Here is a 17,603-nt window from a genome sequence, read left to right as displayed (position 1 = left end):
GTGATGATGTAAACGTCTGAAACAAAGCAGCGCAGAAAATACTGTAAAATCTAATCTGCGCGAGACGAGAAGGGAAACGAGGTCTCGGGGGGGAAGGAATGGTGTGAAGGTGACATGTGATTACAGAACAGATTCATCACAGCTCAGCAAACACATATTGTCAACATGTGCGTGAGGCTCATTGAGATCATCTTGATAATATTCAGTCTGAATCCATTAGGGACTCGCAGCCGTCTTTTTACAAGACAAACAAAGCATAAAACAAAAACACTTTTACTGGGCTCCCTGGCTGGATGTGAAAATCCCAGTCTGGTGTTTACACGCCCCCCCCCCCCCCCCCCCCCCTCCCTTTTTTTAATAGCTTGATGTCTCTTAAAGTGAAGTATTTAAATTCTTCCCAGAGCAAAGACGCCTTTGAATGGAGACTTTCTACAACTGTTCCGTGGCTTTGTCACATTTACAGAAGAATATCTCAGCGTTTGAGGATTTGGAAACCGGACCCCCCCCCCCCTCTTATAGATGTAGAAAAATTTAAATTTGAAAAAGAGCCTTTAATGTGTCAAAAACGAGGCGACGTGCTTATAAAAGATACAGAGGCTTCGATTTCACTTACAAACATTCAGGATGTTGAACGTTACAACAATCAAGGGACTAAAAAAAAAGATGAGTCAACTTTCTATTTGTTGAGGTTAACGTTCAAAGACGACACACAATAATACATATCTGCTCTGAAAACATTTAAATGACAGGAGCCTGAATTTCATAATTGCACAAAGCTTCACTTTGTATAAATTACTACACGTGGCGCAGATAAGGGTGTTATTCCTGCAGCAGCAGGAGGATGTTTAAAGCATCATTTCTATTAGAAGAGAGCAGGAAGTGACGGGTGGAGACGAGAGGAGACGCTCCTGTTTGCTTTCAAACACGTGTATCTCACCACAACACACAACTCACACCCTGAAGTCACAGCTACACTGTTCTCCCGCAGCCCGGCCCCTTTGTGTGTTTCAGTTTGACTAATCAAAACTCTGCTAAATGCTGTGTGATCTCCGTTTTTCTCACCCTAAAAAAAAAACACAATAGCTGTTGAACGCCAGTCAGCGTGCACTGGGTCTCCATTCACATCACATCAAACAGCAGAGACGTTTAATGGCTGAGCGGCTGAGCAGCGAGCGGAGCAGCAGACTTCACATGTAATTAGCTGCAGGAAAGCGTTTGTTGGGAACATGAAGACATCGGCCTCCTGGACGCCTGTCGTCTCTGCTCGCCCCATCCGAGTCCGACTCACGGAAACGTGCGCTGATTGTTTGTGAAGCAGCGAGCGCAGATGTTTTATACTTTGGCTGCGTTGCCAGTTTTGCTTTGTGCATTGGGCGATGATACAAAAACCACCGTGCTGCCAATTTCCACGGGCCAGTCAGGACCCCCAGCAACCGATCCTGAAATAGAGCTGCAGCGTCCAACTCTTTCAGCCTCCTGTTTCAATATCGGGATACTTCATATGCCATTTCCTCTCTCTGTCTCTCTCTCTCTCTCTCTCTCTCTCTCTCTTTCTCTCTGTATTTGTGCCTGAATCCAAACCTTTTCCCCAAATCTGCTTTTCTCTGGTGTTCATGGTGTTTTGGACTCAGAACCGTGGTCAGAGCTGAGCGGAGGATGTAACAGCCGCAGGAAACAGAACAGACTGATCCGAAAAACTGTCCAAAAATATAATTATGCCTTTTTATACCTAGACTAGACACTAACAATGTTTCTTTATTTAAATAAAAACAATATCTCATGTAAATGTGATTTTATATCTCTGGTTTTGTGTTTTACGTTTTTCTGCTGCACTGGTTTTTACTTTTTCGAAATACTTTTACATCTTCTGTACCATAACTTTACAGGAGATGTTCGTCTAAAGCACAACTTTGCATAGGATCAGTTATCTATTTTTAAATCTGTATTTAAATCTGGCTTTATCAAACAAACGCAAAAAAATATACATTTAAGTTTGAGAATTGAGAGTTGAATCTCCTCTGGTGTTGTAACTTGTATGTTTCCTAAAGTTTCTGAAAATGAAAGATTCTACAGATGAAACAGAGGAAGTCGACCTGCAGCAGTTACATTGAACCATAAAATAAAAGCGTGTTGCCATTACTATTATTACATATCGCCTGGCGGCTCAACAGAGGCTGATTATCTCAGTGTCAATTCAAGACACAGCTCATCAAGATGATTGACAGGCAGGAAGTTGTCTCCCTGAAGTTGTTATCCCCCCCACCTGGAGCTGGAGCCTTAAACACGTCTTCCATGTGTAATAATAATAATCATGTGTAATATTACTGTTTGTTCCATCATATTATGTGAAATATAATGTGCAATATCTCATATTACTGCCACTTTAGTGGAGCATTAGTTTTCTGTCTCAGGTAGCGTACCTACATAATTTCTGGTTCTGCATTTACTCTGTATACACTTTATATTCTATATATATTTTTTATATATATATATTGAAATGTAATACAAGCTTCATTCTCTGTACTCAGGAATTCTCATCATATCTTTAAATATATTGTTGTACACATGTTTAAAATGCTGCTTGTTGTTAATGTATCAATAATAATAGTTTATCCTGCATATTTTACCTTTATTATGTATATATCTCATTATAAACTAGCTGTAATATATATATATTTGCTAACTTGCTGAGCGTGCAGCTTCTTTTACAGTAACTACAGCCCTGAAGCTCAACACATTAAATCCTGTCCAGTGTCAGTTGCCGGCTCATCTTCCCACTAATCACCAGAGAGTCGGGCGTCGGGTGCTGGTCTCTGGTCCTCGTGCAGGGACGAGAGCACATGACCTTCCCCCTCTCTCCATTACTGTCCCTGCACAGACGTCCAGCAGTTTGACCTCGGAGCGATAAAGACCATTGTAGAGTTGCTTTTAAAATCTCAGCAGTGCGGATGCCCGGCGGCCGAATCGGTGGTTTGGATGAACCTGTAATTATTCAGATTCTAATAACTCTTTTGTTTCTGTTGAAAGATCTTTTGTTTTGCTCGGCTCGCTGTGACCTCTGTCCCACGACTTTGATTTCTTTCTTGTGAGATTTGCCGTTCTTTTCCTAAACGGAAGAGACCGAGCTGTGGACAACACAACAGCAATCACATTATCGTGACAGACTGTGTTTTCATGCATGCCTGACCACCGGCTGATTTAAAATATTGCTCCCACAGATCCAGTCATCAAGGGAGCCGGGGGCCGAGGCGGGAGAAAATGAGATTTTCAGATTTCCACCGGGATTTGGAGATTATTTGTTTTGACCAACGGCAAATCAAGTTTCAGGTTGTGTGGCACACAAGTAACGCAGCTTTGTTAACTCCACTGTGAGCAGCGACATGTCTGCTCCGACCGGAGTCTGCATACAAAGATGGACGACTCGACAGGCTGCCTGGAAGTGAGGCCATGTCTCCTTGATCGCCCCCTGGTGACTGGGCTGCAGTACAGGTCATAAACCCTGACTCCTCCGTGTTAGAGGATAGAACACTAAAATACACTTTGATAAAGATGATGTTTGATTGTATGCTTATTTATCTGAGGATTTAAGATGATTGGCAGCTGAGATTTGACTTGATTGATCCACACACCAGTGTTTCTATTTTTGGAAGCTAGTATTAAAATCAACATACTTCATTTTGCTGTGCAGGAAACTCATGCAATGTGGTGAGTCATGGAATTGTTGAGTCACGTCCCTTCTCCACTTATTCACGTTACATCTTTCATATTCTAAATTGATGAGGTCTGCCCCAGAACCTCCAGCTTCACGGATCAAACTCTGCTCCTGTGATGGGGCTTTTATTTTTTGCCTCTTCAGCCTGATAAGTGATCTGAGGAAATTGCTACTGCGGAAATAATTCTCCCCTCGCTAATCCACTGGATGTTGACATTTCAGTTTGTCTCTGATTAATAAACAAAAGCTGCTCGTTCAAGTTATGAAATCATATCTCCTTGAAAAAAACAACAACACAACACACCGCTGAGGGATGAAAGTGTTTATGAGAGTCGAGTGGTGCTTTATGATCATTCCACTCATCTCCTCCACATGTAATATAGTGAATTAATACTATATAAGTCTATAGACCTATGCTGCATAGAACATATGGGAGAACAGGTGCATACAGTTTTCACTCTATAGACATCAAATCTGCTTCCCAGCATTATCATGATTACTTTTACTAGCAAATGATTTATTATTTTACCACTTGTGTTATAATTATGAATATGTGCCGCTATCATTGCTACTGTTATCATTAGTATTCAAATAATCTCATTGCAAAGTGAACAAACTGTTGCTGGTCTCTCTCTCTTTTGCCCCCCCCCCCTTTCGCTGCTCGCCCCCAGTTCTCTGGTCTCAACCCGACGGGTCGAGACAGACGGGAGCTCGTTTCTCTTTGTGATATTGTAAGGTCTTGACTTTACTGTTTAAAATGCCTTGAGATATTGTATGTGGTGAAATGGTGCTAAAAGAATGAAGGTAAATAGATTTGAATGAAATCTCAGAGCCCAGATTGTTTGGTGTTTTAGGTCCAGACATCATTTTTTGCTAATCTCAATTAAAAAACGTTCTACATATGAATGCAGATACATTTACAATCTGAATTGTTTTCTCTGTGTTCTGCTTCTTCTGCACATGAACTGTTTACCTGTTTAGCCAGGAGCCGAAAACCAGAAGTCCAACTGTTATAATCAACTGTGATGTTTTATTTCTGATATATTTGAGCTTGAATTGGAAACATTTCACTTAAACGTTGGAGACAATTTGACAGAAATGTGATGTTAGGATTCTGGGGAAGATTTCAGAAGAGACAAGAGGAGGAGGAGGAGGAGGAGGAGCATGAGCATGATGGATCTTTCTTACCTGGATGTCATCAGATGTCAAGTGTCCCTTCATGTCGCTGTTCTTCTTCTTGGGCGGAGGCGGGGCCGGCTTGTGGGCGGGCGGGAGGTCTGTCCTGTTAAGAGAGTGAAAAGATAACATGACACTCAGCACAGTCAGGGCTCGTCCCCCTCTCCGTCCCTCACCTTCCACAGCACTCTAATGAGAAGTCCTGCCTGCACTTGCCTTTTTCACTCTTTCCTCGGATTTTGATAGATCTCGTGTCGGAGGCTTTGTGGCGGCGGCGGCCATTCCCCCTGCCCTTTCAAAGGCTCTCGCTGGAGAGACACTGTGCTAATGAGAGTGGGCTGTAATTGGACACTGAGGTGAGGGGATGGGGATGGAGGGGGCATAGGGGGCAGGGAGAAGGGCATGTGTGAGTCAAGTCCTCGGGGTGGATCGAGCCTCGTCCGGAGTGCCACGTGGACAAACACCCTGCCCGCCGCGAGGCCACTGTTTGTCCTGAGCGGTGACTCAGAGAGCTCAGCAGGCAGCTCCTGCTCTCCACCTTTCCCTGGAACCCCCCCCGGTACTAACATCCTCTAATCCCCGTGCACTCACCCTGCCTCTCTGTTGACACACCTGGGGAAGAACAAAGCCGCAACACCTGCGCTCGCTCACGAGCCGCCATTAACGGAGCGGCAAAAGAACTAGTTCCTTCAAAACAGGGGGATGACATTTTCTGCTCTGGAGACGAGGGCCACTCCGGCACGCAGCCGCTGATGCGATGATAAAAAGGGAAATTAAAACTTGAACAGGAAAGACAGCGGTAATTGAAAGCTTGATGTTGAAGCAGACGGGTTGTTGCAGTGCAATCGTATCAAAGAAAACTCCTTCCCCTCAAACACGCCTGTAGATGTCATCTGAAATATTGTGACATGATATCAGCAGCCAGCAACAGAAGTGGATCACAGGCACTGAGCTGTGCTCCGGCTCCTCCCACCTCCCGGCCGCACCGGTTTGCCTCCTTATTGAATAACATGACCTTTCCTGCAAGGCCAAGCCGGCGTTTTAATGTGCAGAAAATTCGTGCATGAGTGCCCCCCCCCCCTTAACTCTTCCTTTCACGCTCATTATTTCCGGTCCGTATCACCTTGTCTCCAGACAGGGCTGCCGTGCCACTGCCAGATTCATGTGGCACCCTGTTCCGCCTGCCTGCAGCACCGAGGCACAGCAGACACACACAGACACACACAGACACACACAGACACACACAGCATGCAGCAGACTCCCTCGTCTACAGCCGCAGAGCCTTCACAGGGCTGGCATCCATTTTCTCACAGACAGATAATGATGAGTCCGGTGGAAATGGCACCTGCTCATTATAAAGAATCGTAATCCGGTGCTGATGCGGGACCGGATTCTGATACACACTTCTGAGATCTGACAGCAAACAAGATTATTTTGCTTTCAAGAAACGTACGAGACAAAGTGTGACTCTCCGCCCTGTGCACAGAGCGGAGAGTCCCCCCCCCCCCCCCCCTTTGGTTTGCTGAGACAGGAAGTTGACGATCACCCCGTGCAGTGACCTCATTGTCATTTAGAAACGTGGCATCACTGAATATATACAAATTTTGATATTTACTGTGTTTCTCATACACGTCTTAATGTCGGGTCCGATTTACTCGAGCAGTTTATGTTTAATTCAGCATTTTTATTCAGACCCTGCTGCATTTTTCAGCTTCCATTGGATCCCCGAGGAGCCCGATGATTGCATTTCACAGCACATTTCGAGAAGGAGCCTTTTCACATGAGCAAAGCGTCGGGGTCCCTGTATGCAGAGCAGGTTTATTAAATCTGACCAAACATGAATAAGCGCTCCTCATAGGAACCACTTTCCCCGTCATACTTCTCTCTGCTTTATTCAATTCAGCTACTTGTGTAATCATGTTACGAGCAGTGGCCTCGGGGGGGGGGGGGGGGGGGGGGGGGGGGGCGGTGGACTGTCGCTGCAGGTCGAACACAAAAGCTGGAAAACAGTGGGGGGGGGGGTATCATCGTTGTTTGATGAAGCGACGTGTGTGCAGAGCGCGGTGTGTGTGTGTGTGTGCTGCCTCACTGGTGTATGAAGGCTCCTACGACTGTAAGGCTGATGTAGAATATCATTGTGTGGCAGAAATGACCAAAAGATTATCCAAAGATTTAATGCTTCTTTGATCTGGAAGCTCTATTCACGAATTGTTTTCATTTTCGTCTTTTTTCCTTTGAGCATCGAACTCTCCATCAACAGCTCGCTCTTTTCAAAAAAGCACATATGTCTCCATGAGTCTTCTTACAGTAACTTATGAAAGTTATAAAAACATTAAGCTCAAGTGTCTGCGGAGATCACGACAGGTCGGATGTGCCAGGAAACACGTGGTTAGATTATCAACCGGATTTAAAAACAAGATAACAGATTATCTGAATCTATTCATCAGAAGAGGTGAAAGTGAAATAAGCCACGAGCCCTCCTTCCCTTTGTACGAGCACCAGTACGACTGGTCAGAGTTCAATCTGCAGACTGGGAGGAATGTTTAAAAGACAGAGTGGTCGATGATTTTAAAAGTTTCTCTCTCTTTGTCTGGTTTGGCAAACGTTATTTCTATCGTCTCTGTTTTGTTCCACATCTCTCGTGATCACAGGGTCGACTACGACGGATAAACCCGATAAAAAAAAAGACAGAAAGCAAAATGTAGTTCCCTACAGATGTGATATATTTTTGGTGTTTTTGTGGAGGAGGTAAAATGTCAACTGACAGAGCCGAGTGAGTAAACATGTCTCGCCTCTTTTCCAACGATGAAGGACCATTCATCACATTTCAAAGGTCTCCACCACGGACTGAACATAAAGACAGACGACGTGTCAGCTCCCAACAAGTGAAGCCAAAGTGTTTCCATCGCCACCTGGTGGCTGGCTGCAGTACAGGTCATGCACCCCACTGTTATATAGTGCTAAATATGGTTTCTGCTATTTCAGGTGGTTCTCATCACACTGATGTTTCTTCAAGTGTTCATTTTTTCCACTGACTTTCATTTTAAATGATCATATCATGTTATAAAGAAGAGAGTGAGACATCACCAACGCTCCAGCCCACGATCGTATAGATCTCAGCTAATTTCTGGGTAGAGGAGGAAGAGGAGGAAGAGGAGACACGTCGTCCATCTTTATCAAACAATAGAAAAGCACGGGCGGCCACTTTATAAATCATACGGTAGAAAGTCTAACCACGTCTCTGCAAATCACTCCTCTCAGTGTCATCCTTCAAGCTGTGCTACAGGAGCAGTCAATCCATTTTTACAAGTACAACATCCCATTTTTCATCTGTACACGTTTCTCCTCCTCTTAAGTGAAACCATATGTTCCGACCGTGCAGCTCGGAATCTATTCAATATGTATAAAGGTTGTTTTCCGCTGTGTGATGTAGGCTGATGCCATATGGCGACTGAAATATTCTGCTCGTGTGTCATCCTGCATTTTCCTGCCTGACGCAACACGACCCAATTAATTCTGCACTTTGTGTTTTAAAGTTAAAGTGCGATCCGTCATTAGTCAGAAATGATGAGGCTCATCTCGGCCCCGGCCTCCTCGTGTGCAGCATCTCAGCTGTGCAGCCTCCGCGCTCTCTTCCTCCTCTGAGCTAAACGCGATGCAGGCAGCATGTGGGCGTTGGCTTTGTGAGAGGCCGACGCTAATGAAAGCTGACAAGCACCACAAGCCTGTGGGGAGCGGGAAGCACTGGGCAGGGAACCATGAGCTACAGTGGAGTTTGCACTGTCTCCTCCTCAGACGTCCACCTCGAAGACCTCGCTCCTCCTCGCTCCGCTGGCCACAAAGGGATCAGGGCGGCTTAAGGGGAGATTTAAGGAGGATAGCGAGGAGAAAACATAACTAATCCCTAAACTGAGAAGAGTAATCTGTGACGGAAGATTTACGGCAAAGAAAATGACTTGTACAATGCACTCTCTGAGAAAGTGACCTTTCTATTAGGAGAGTTCCGGGCGCCAGTGGAGGTTTAGAAAACGCGGTGTGTTTCGGCACGTGAGAGAAAGTGAAGTGTTGCATCGCCCGGATTAGGAGCCGCCACATGACCACGGCCCCGCTGGTGGAAAAACAACGTGACGTATCGGAGCTGATCCCCGGTGCTCCGCATTGATTTCTGTTGATCGCAATCTTATTGGGCAATTTAAATGCTAATGATACTTTTAATTGCAAGACGGGATAAATGTGATTTGATCTTCAGGAGGCAATTACTTTCATGCTTTGTCTTGCTCCGATCTTTCCAAAAGGAGAACGACAATTACTTTGCAGAGGTTGTGTTGTTTTTTTTTTTTTGTCTTCTCCTCACAAGATAAAGAAAGAACAAAACAAGAATGAAACAAAATGACTTCTGTTTTTTGTTCCTTGACAAGTTTATCAAAAACTATTTCTGTAGTCTGGGTTTTTTTTTTTTTTTAAACATGTAACTTTTACAATTATACACACACACACAGCCAGTTTGCAACTCCTTAGGCATTGATACTAGATAACATGCACTGCAACACAAATGAACATGATTAAACAGGTGATTGTTATAGACAGTTGTACTGCATGTATAACATTCTGTACAGAGTCACCAAGCACCATAACACAACAACAGTGGTGATTGATATTCAAGCCCAGTACAATGACAAGTCCATGTTGAATGACCCAGAAAGCACAAGAAAAGACAAAACCTACTTTGGTTACAGCTGAAAGCTTAAAAAGGTTTCCAACAAGGAATTACCGTAAATCACACTGTAGAGGTCTCCACACAGCAATGGTGAAAAGCACGGGTGAGCAGTTTGGCAATTAAATATGGGGTTACACAAACTCATGTCATGTCTCTGCAGATCCCAGCGGTACGACGGAGGATCGGGGCCGTGTCGAGGAAAACAAAAGCTGGAGATTTCCGAAAGAAGAGTTTTACTATCACGAAAATAAAGTGGTAATTCTTAAGTCTTATTTATGAGATTAAAGTTATAATTTCAGGCTCTGTGCCATTTAAAGGGGGGAATATTGGAAAATCAGCCTGTTGGCTGCGAAAACATGAGCAATACTTGATTATAAATAAAGAAATACTTCGTCTTCTTTCCCATCTGCTCCTCATCTTCATCAGTATCAGGACCTTGAGAAGATTGTGTAAGAAGGGGAGTTTATTTCGATGGAGGAAATGTTCGTATCATCGGTCACATATCTGCTGCTCCTAGTTTTTAAAGAAACAGTGAGATTGGAAATCAAGACTCTGAACTGCTGACTATGATATTTAGGAAATTACATTCTCTTGTGTAATTAAGATTTAATTTTCGTAATTTTCTAATTCCTCAATTAAAAATGTATTCTCTAAAAGTTACGACTTTCTTCTCAGAACTCTAGAACTGATTTTTCTTCACCATGGCCCCAAATCCTCCGCCAGTGTCATCTTTCAAATTGAGCTTCAAGAGCAGATATCTCTTCTTTCTTTATCTTTTTTTTTTTTATAACTGCAACATCCCATTCTTTTCAACTTGACTTCACTGTTAGACTCCATCAATTATTTCCAGTGTCCTCCAACATCACAATGATGCGACATTTTCAGTCCTGGAAAATAAATGAGCTCCCACGCTTGTGAGAAAAGAAATAAAAAAAAATGTGTTGATGTCGTTTAGTGACATCGACGTCGGGCTCATGACTCAACGTCCGCCCCCCCCCCACCCCACCCCACCCCCCCGCACGTGACTCGGATACTGTGGCGACTGCGGCCGGGGAAGTTGGCATCAGAGTGATTTATACCAGCAAGTATCTGCAACTGTGTCAACACCAGCTGCACGTCAGGAGCACTCGCGAGTTAATTCATTTAGCGAGGGGTGGGGGGGGTTGGGGGGAGTGGAGGATGGGGTTGGGGGGGGGTTAACGGCGCCCCGATTGGCAGTGCTTTTCGGCGTTTTGGAGGTCGTACATCACACTGGGGCAGAAGACACAGTGATGAACACATTATTCTGAGAACATCGCCGGTGACAGTGCCCATCCATTTTGATAATCAGGTGAGTATCGTGCCAGCGCGGCCTCGGAGGGGCCGGTGACGCATCGGGAATCGAACAATTTTGAGTCACATCATGTGCTGATCAGCGCCGGGCAAACAGAGGCGTGACCGGCGGTGCAGCCAGGCATGTCATCAAATGCCCGGGGCTTGATTAACAGCTCATCAACATGCAGAGTTAAACAGTCTCTGGCTAAATGCCCCCCCCCCCAACCCCCACCCCCCCCTGATGAACTTCTCCACATTGAAATAAACTTCCCAAACGTTCACTTGCAACCCATCTGCATTCAAATGATTTGAAACATTTTCAAAGTAAAAGTCCACTTTTTTTTTTTTTTTCTCTTCATGACAGGCAACAGGAAGTCAAACAAAAAACAGAGAAAACAAATATTCATCTGGACAATTAAAGCTCTGAGTCACATGTCACTACATTGAGCATCGCATGCCGAGCTACAAGCAGGGAGCCACGACATCAGCTGAACAGCACTGACACCACTGGGACTCTTGTCATGCACATTGGACGACAATCATGCACACAAAAGTAGGGTAAATAGCGAGGGGGGGGGGGCGGGGGGGGGTTGCACAATGAGGTCTTCTCGACATTATCGTGGCGTTTCAGCAGTTAACATCGCAAACGCACTTTCCAGATTTGTCTCCGATTTCACAGTTTGATATGTAGGTTCAGACGCGTGAACCACAAATCTGATAAACTCTGAGTGGAGACGGACATTTTATCTTGAGACTTTTAATTAAGTTTTATCTCGGCACCGTTTTGCCTGATTTGCATCCGGAGGTTTATCAAAGTGTTGGTCACGCACGTCATGACATCATCGTTCGATAAAAACCAAATGTGTTTGCGTGAATTTCACTTGAATCTTTGAATTTGTTGAATGCAAAAGAACACACAAAGTTCTTCTGTCAACAAGCCCAGAGTGAGTGTCGAGTGCGTGATCGGGTGCGGTGGCCGAGCGTTCGATGCCGTCGGTGCTCACAACGGCGTGCTCAAGTATGTCACTTGCAGGCCACCGTTACATGCAGGCAACAGGACAGAGGATCCAGGGGGGCAGGGTTCAGCGGGGGGTAGACTGGGGTCGGGTGCCTCTACTTTCCTTGTGGGGGACTCTGGCTTCTCGGGAGCCTGTGTCACACAACTATCAGCAACAGCAGCAACAGCAATGCTGAGGGAGGGGAGTGGGAAACAGAGAGCAGTTACTTCAGCGTCCCGACTGAGAGAGAAAGATAGATTAGCAGGGGGGGGGGGGGGAGAGACAGAGAGCAGAGGGAGAGGTGAGAGTCTCCTCCTGAGAGAGGTGGAGGCAGTGTGTGGAGCCGCCGAGGCCACCCCCCCCCCCTGGTAGAGCGTCTCGTCTGATGCTCCATGTTAGCATCTTTGAGTATCAAATCAATTACAAGATTCTGGGGGGGGGGGGGGGGGGGGGGGCTCTGAAATATGCATTATAATCTCATCATGTGAGTTCATTAAAGGGTCGTGTGCACCCTCACCCCCCCCCCCCCCAACCCCACTTGTTTTGGTCATATTCCCAGGGAGCTTGGTCTCGCCAACCTCCATCCCATGGGTGTGTGTTGAGCGTCTTGTAAAACCAGTATACAGCCCCGAGCATACTGGAAACCCTGGTAACCACTGAGCTCTATGTCGTGACCAGGTGTTTTAGACAAAGACGACAAAGGATCCAACATGAACGCTGATTTCTCTCTCTCTCTCTGCCAAACAGAGATTTCTTACTATTCTCCCTGAAAGACTTTTAATCACCTTCGCACATTAGATGATATTTTCAGATTTCCACGGCTCTGTCGCTTGTTCTTCTCTCGGCTGCGTCATCGTCAACTTCTGTTTTCCCCTCTGTGTGGAGGCAGCAGCTGGTAATGCTCAGAACTGTCATGGCCCCTGGTTTGCAGGCTGAACAGAATTATCTGGCTGGCCGGGGGGGGGGGGGGGGGTTGTACGGAGTAAATAAAGCTGGAGAGACGCGGGGTCCCTGAATCTTTACCGGCAATCTGCGAGTCTGACTCATTCTATAAATGCATTCTGAACACTGATCTCCAAATGAAACCACCTACAGATGTTGCTTTTTCAGGGTTCAGACAATAAAAACCTCAACTAACCACCTGAAGCCTGATCTCCGGATTTTTTGTTTAGTTTTATCAAACAAATTAGCAAATTTCCTCCATCACTTCACGGAGAAACATTTAGAGACGGCTCAACCATCTCCGGGAACATCTCCCTCGCTTCCTGATGATATCGCACCAGAGGTGAAGCTTCTCCCAGAGAAGAAGAACATCGTCCTGGGATCAGTCCTGATTAAAACAACAACTGTCTTAATGGGAACTGGGCTCGCTGCAGCTCACATTACAATCAAGGAACCGCTTAATAGCTGCTGTTTTAATGATTATCATCTTTTCTATCTGCCACTGTAAACAAAGACAAACTCGTGCTTCTTTCACGTCTCGGTGCAATTAGAGATTTATTCATGCCCTGACGTGAGAGAAGAGGAAGATCATCGGCTCTCAGAGAGAACACGAGGTCCTTCCCCAAGAACGTTCCTCCCTCACCGGCTGACGAGAGCCCCCCCCCCTTCTCACCACCTGTCCAGCCCTGCTGCAGTACTGTCTGGGAGAGGCGTGGTACTCACAGGTCATTGTCTGTCTCCGTGCGGGTCTTCTGCTGCCGCCGGTGGATCATGAAGACGGTGACGGCCACTCCCACGATGAGTCCGATGGCCACGACGCCGCCGAGGACCCCGATGACGCCACCGGGGGGCCCCTGTGCCATCGGCTTCTCTGCAGAGAGGAGGAGACATAACGCTGTCACATGAGCTGCTGTATGAGTAACTGATGCTGCTGGGTCGAACTTAAAATAAAAAATATCCAACGGCAGCCAAGACAAAAAAAGAGAAACTGCGCCAATGTCACATCTCAATGACGCCCTCAGGCAAAATGAGCAACAAATCACAAAGACCCTGGACATACTTCAGAATCTGGTTGAGGATATTTCAAATAGAAGCAGGAACCCATCCAAAATGAAGAAGAGAGGAAAAGTTTGAATTGTGTGAAAGGAGAAATCGTTACAAGTCATTTGACGTTACATGTGCCAGCCTTGAGGGTCTCGGTCGTAAAACACATCCAAACCCTTTTTCCAGACACATTTCGGGGGTGAGACCATTGTCCCACCCCACACCCCCCACCCCCCCGCCCGCCCTGGCGCTGGGGGAATACCTCACTGCTGTGGTCACTCAGCAGCTGCTGCGTTTCTGATGTGTTCCCCTCAAATTGGCCGGGCTTTGACAGTGAACCCACATGCACTCTCCAAAGCATGACAGACCTATTATATTTTAAACTCCGTGCCAGCAGGGGGGGGGGGGCAGATAAATTCAAAATGGAGAAAAAGAATGTGTTTGGTTCCCAAAGTATATTTTGTGTTTATGTTATTTTTCTCCACCTCACCTTATTGGGTTGAAACCTACGGCTGTCAGTTGGACGGACTTGTGAAGGAGACACGAAGGTCTAGTAAACATTGCAGATTTATAAAGTTTCTCTCTCTGCTCTGAGTTCAACCCTCCAGTCGCCCCCTGTGTTTGTAAAGCCAAGTTATTAACTTTGAAAAAGGCTCAGGACTGCAGAGGGAGAATATGAAATTCAAGTTATTGATGAACCCTTTTTCAAAAGACCTGCACAAGGTTAAATATATCCGCTAAAGGATTTAAAGAGTGACTCTAAACCAGTTCTCAGTTCTGTTGAAGGTTGAGATCACAGCCTGTTGTCTGCAGATTTAACCCCACCCATTTTTCTGTATTTAACCACAACACAAAATTAAATTTACCTGCCTAATCTAACACACACTGGATGTGATCCCTGGTCTCTGATAAATATGTTCCATTTTGATCTACTGTGCACGTTGACAATTGCAACAAACTTCATGCATTGTATTGAAAAGAGACGTAAACAGTCTTGACCAAGCATCAGAACATGAGGAGTTGAGAGTTGTGTAGAAATGTCCTTTATCTTTTCTGATTTGACACCTCTCGCTGAAAAGAAGCATTTTGTATTTCAGGGTTTCAGGGGAAACTCTGTGAGAGAGAAACTCAGAAATACAAAAACAATCCCAGAAATAGAAAATACAATGTCATGCCAGTATTTTATTCTCGTTATTATGAAAGAAACAATCCAGTCGTAGAGAGACGTCCTCCAGGAAACACAAACAGAACTGTTTTAAAAGCGTCACAGTGACTGTCAGGAGAAAGAGGAGTAGTAGATGAGGAGCGTCGCACTCTCCAAAAAGAAATTTACTAGTCTTTGATTTTTCTCGGTGTAAAAAAAATAAACTGGTCCACCCAACGTCCAAGGGCAAAGTCTCAGTGATGAAATCCAGTGTCATTACAGCTGGAAACATGCAGGAGCTGCAGAAACAACTGGATAAAGTCAGAGCTCCTCAGTTTGTGTGTCCAACGTGCAGCTTTTACAAAAACACACATTCTGATAACGACACAAAGATAAAGTACCTGTGTTCTGTGTATTCTAGAACTTTATTGTGTTTTATTTACTTAGGGAGTGAGAGTTCAAGTTTTAGTAGTTTATTACATTCTATTTTGAGCTGTTTTAATTCTTTATATCTGTTTTATCGCTGCTTTGCTCTATGTGCAAGGCCCTTGACATGCTGCTGTTTATCTATCTATGTGTCTATCTATCTATCTATCTATCTATCTTTCTATCCATCTATATATCCCTCTACCCATCCATCTATCTATCTATCTATGTATATATCCCTCTATCCTTCCCTGTATCCATCCCTCTATCCCTCTATCCCTCTGTCTGTCTGTCTGTCTGTCTGTCTGTCTGTCTGTCTGTCCATCCGTCCATCCATCTATCTATATATCTATCCATCTATCTATCTATCTTTCCATCTATCTATCAATCTATTCATCTATTCATCTATCTATCTATCCATCTATCCATCTATCCATCTATCTATCTATCTATCCATCTATCTATATATCCATCTATCCATCTATCTATCTATCAATCTATCTATCCATCTATCCATCTATTTATCCATCTATCTCTCTATCTATCTATCTATCTATCTATCTATCTATCCATCTATCTATCTATCTATCAATCCTTCCATCCATCCATCCATCCGTCCGTCCGTCCGTCCGTCCGTCTATCTATCTATCTATCTATCTACCTATCTATCTATCTATCTATCTATCTATCTATCTATCTATCTATCTATCTATCTATCTATCTATCTATCTATCTACCTATCTATCTATCTATCTATCTATCTATCTATCCATCTATCTATCTATCCAGATGTTTGGGTCAAGTGTGATAAATGTAATTTATAACCCTAACCCTCAATGGATTTCATAACAATTAAAAAAGCCCTTGATAGGTAAATGGCTCCCGACCCGTTGCTGCGTTGGATCAGAATATATCTGTCGTGAAGTAGATAGAAAGTCAAATCCCTCGTGAACCTCCTGGTGCCGGATTGTCCTCTATTGTCAGAGGCTTTTTTGTTCTCTCATTGCAGCAAACAGCACTTGCATCCGTCTTCCTGGCCAAGAGCCGATCAAACTGTCCTTTTCAAGATCGGGGGGGCCCAGGGACCAATCAATGCTGGCGAGGCTGTTGTGATGGGACGCCGCAAATTCTCACCATCTTCCACTCTGAAGAGGAACAAGCCTATCTGCCGCCCTCATGATGTCTCCATTATTATCTGGCCGTCCCTCCTGGTAGTGACAGAACAAGGCCTTGCTCCCAGGGGGGAGGGGGGGGGGGCTCTTCTCAACAGCCTCTTGTCTGCTGGCTTGATTCACTGCCAGTAGTGACGGACACAGAGGACGACTTCACATGCGGCCACACAATAGCACCTTGTAGCTCGCTGCCTGGAAGTCTGTGATCACACATCCCGTCCATCAGCCTCGCGTCACGCCACAGTTGTTGCTGCTGCGCTCGTAAACCGAAGCAAATGGTCGATCTCTCACAACCACATTACATTTCTTTCCTGTGATGCATTTCATTAAAACAGGCGGTGGAGCAGCTTTGAAGACTGATCTGGTTGCAGCGTGGCCTCAGATTTATAAGCTGGAACTTCTGCTGTCGCCTGGTCGGGTCTACACGGTGAACGGGCTGCATTTCACGGCCCTAATGCAAACGCAAGACACAATAGTGTGTTGTGTAACACACACAGGTGGGGACTGGATGAGAATGACATTTTTTTTGTGGAGCCCTAGGCGCTTGGCACACAGGATTTAAACCATCACCTCCCACAGCATCGGAGGAATGAGCAACGACTGGTTCTTATATCGAGGGAGAATCATTCAGGAACAAATAATGATTAAGGATTATATATTATATCATAGCATCCTAATTATGTTAAGTACAATGGAGTATGTAACTTATTAGAAGGTACATTTGTAATTGAATTAGTTCAAAGTTATAATATTACAAGAGTAATTTAGTAATTGAAAAAGATGTCGTAATATCACATGAAAAGAGTCATCATATTATAGGAATTAAAATGTGTTTTAATAAGTTTAAGTTGTAAAGTCTTAATATTAAGACAATTAAGTTGTAGTTTAATGAGAAAAAAACCCTCTAAATATAACGACAATAAAGAAAACAACTGACTTGGACTGAAGCAAAGAGACC

At 44.7% G+C, this 17,603-nt stretch overlaps 1 protein-coding gene across 1 annotated transcript in view; it reads right to left on the bottom strand.

Annotated features, from left to right (window-relative positions):
• Nucleotides 1–17,603, bottom strand: part of nectin1b (nectin cell adhesion molecule 1b) — a 139,461-nt gene that overhangs the window by 17,267 nt on the left and 104,591 nt on the right. Inside the window, 2 exon segments of the mRNA XM_062385740.1 lie at nucleotides 4,901–4,994; nucleotides 13,583–13,730. Coding sequence (XP_062241724.1) covers nucleotides 4,901–4,994; nucleotides 13,583–13,730 — 242 coding nt within the window.

Source organism: Platichthys flesus, chromosome 4 (genome assembly GCF_949316205.1).
Source record: "Platichthys flesus chromosome 4, fPlaFle2.1, whole genome shotgun sequence".
NCBI lineage: Eukaryota > Metazoa > Chordata > Actinopteri > Pleuronectiformes > Pleuronectidae > Platichthys > Platichthys flesus.
Note: the sequence above shows the minus strand (reverse complement) of the source record. Positions and strands in the feature narration are given on the sequence as shown.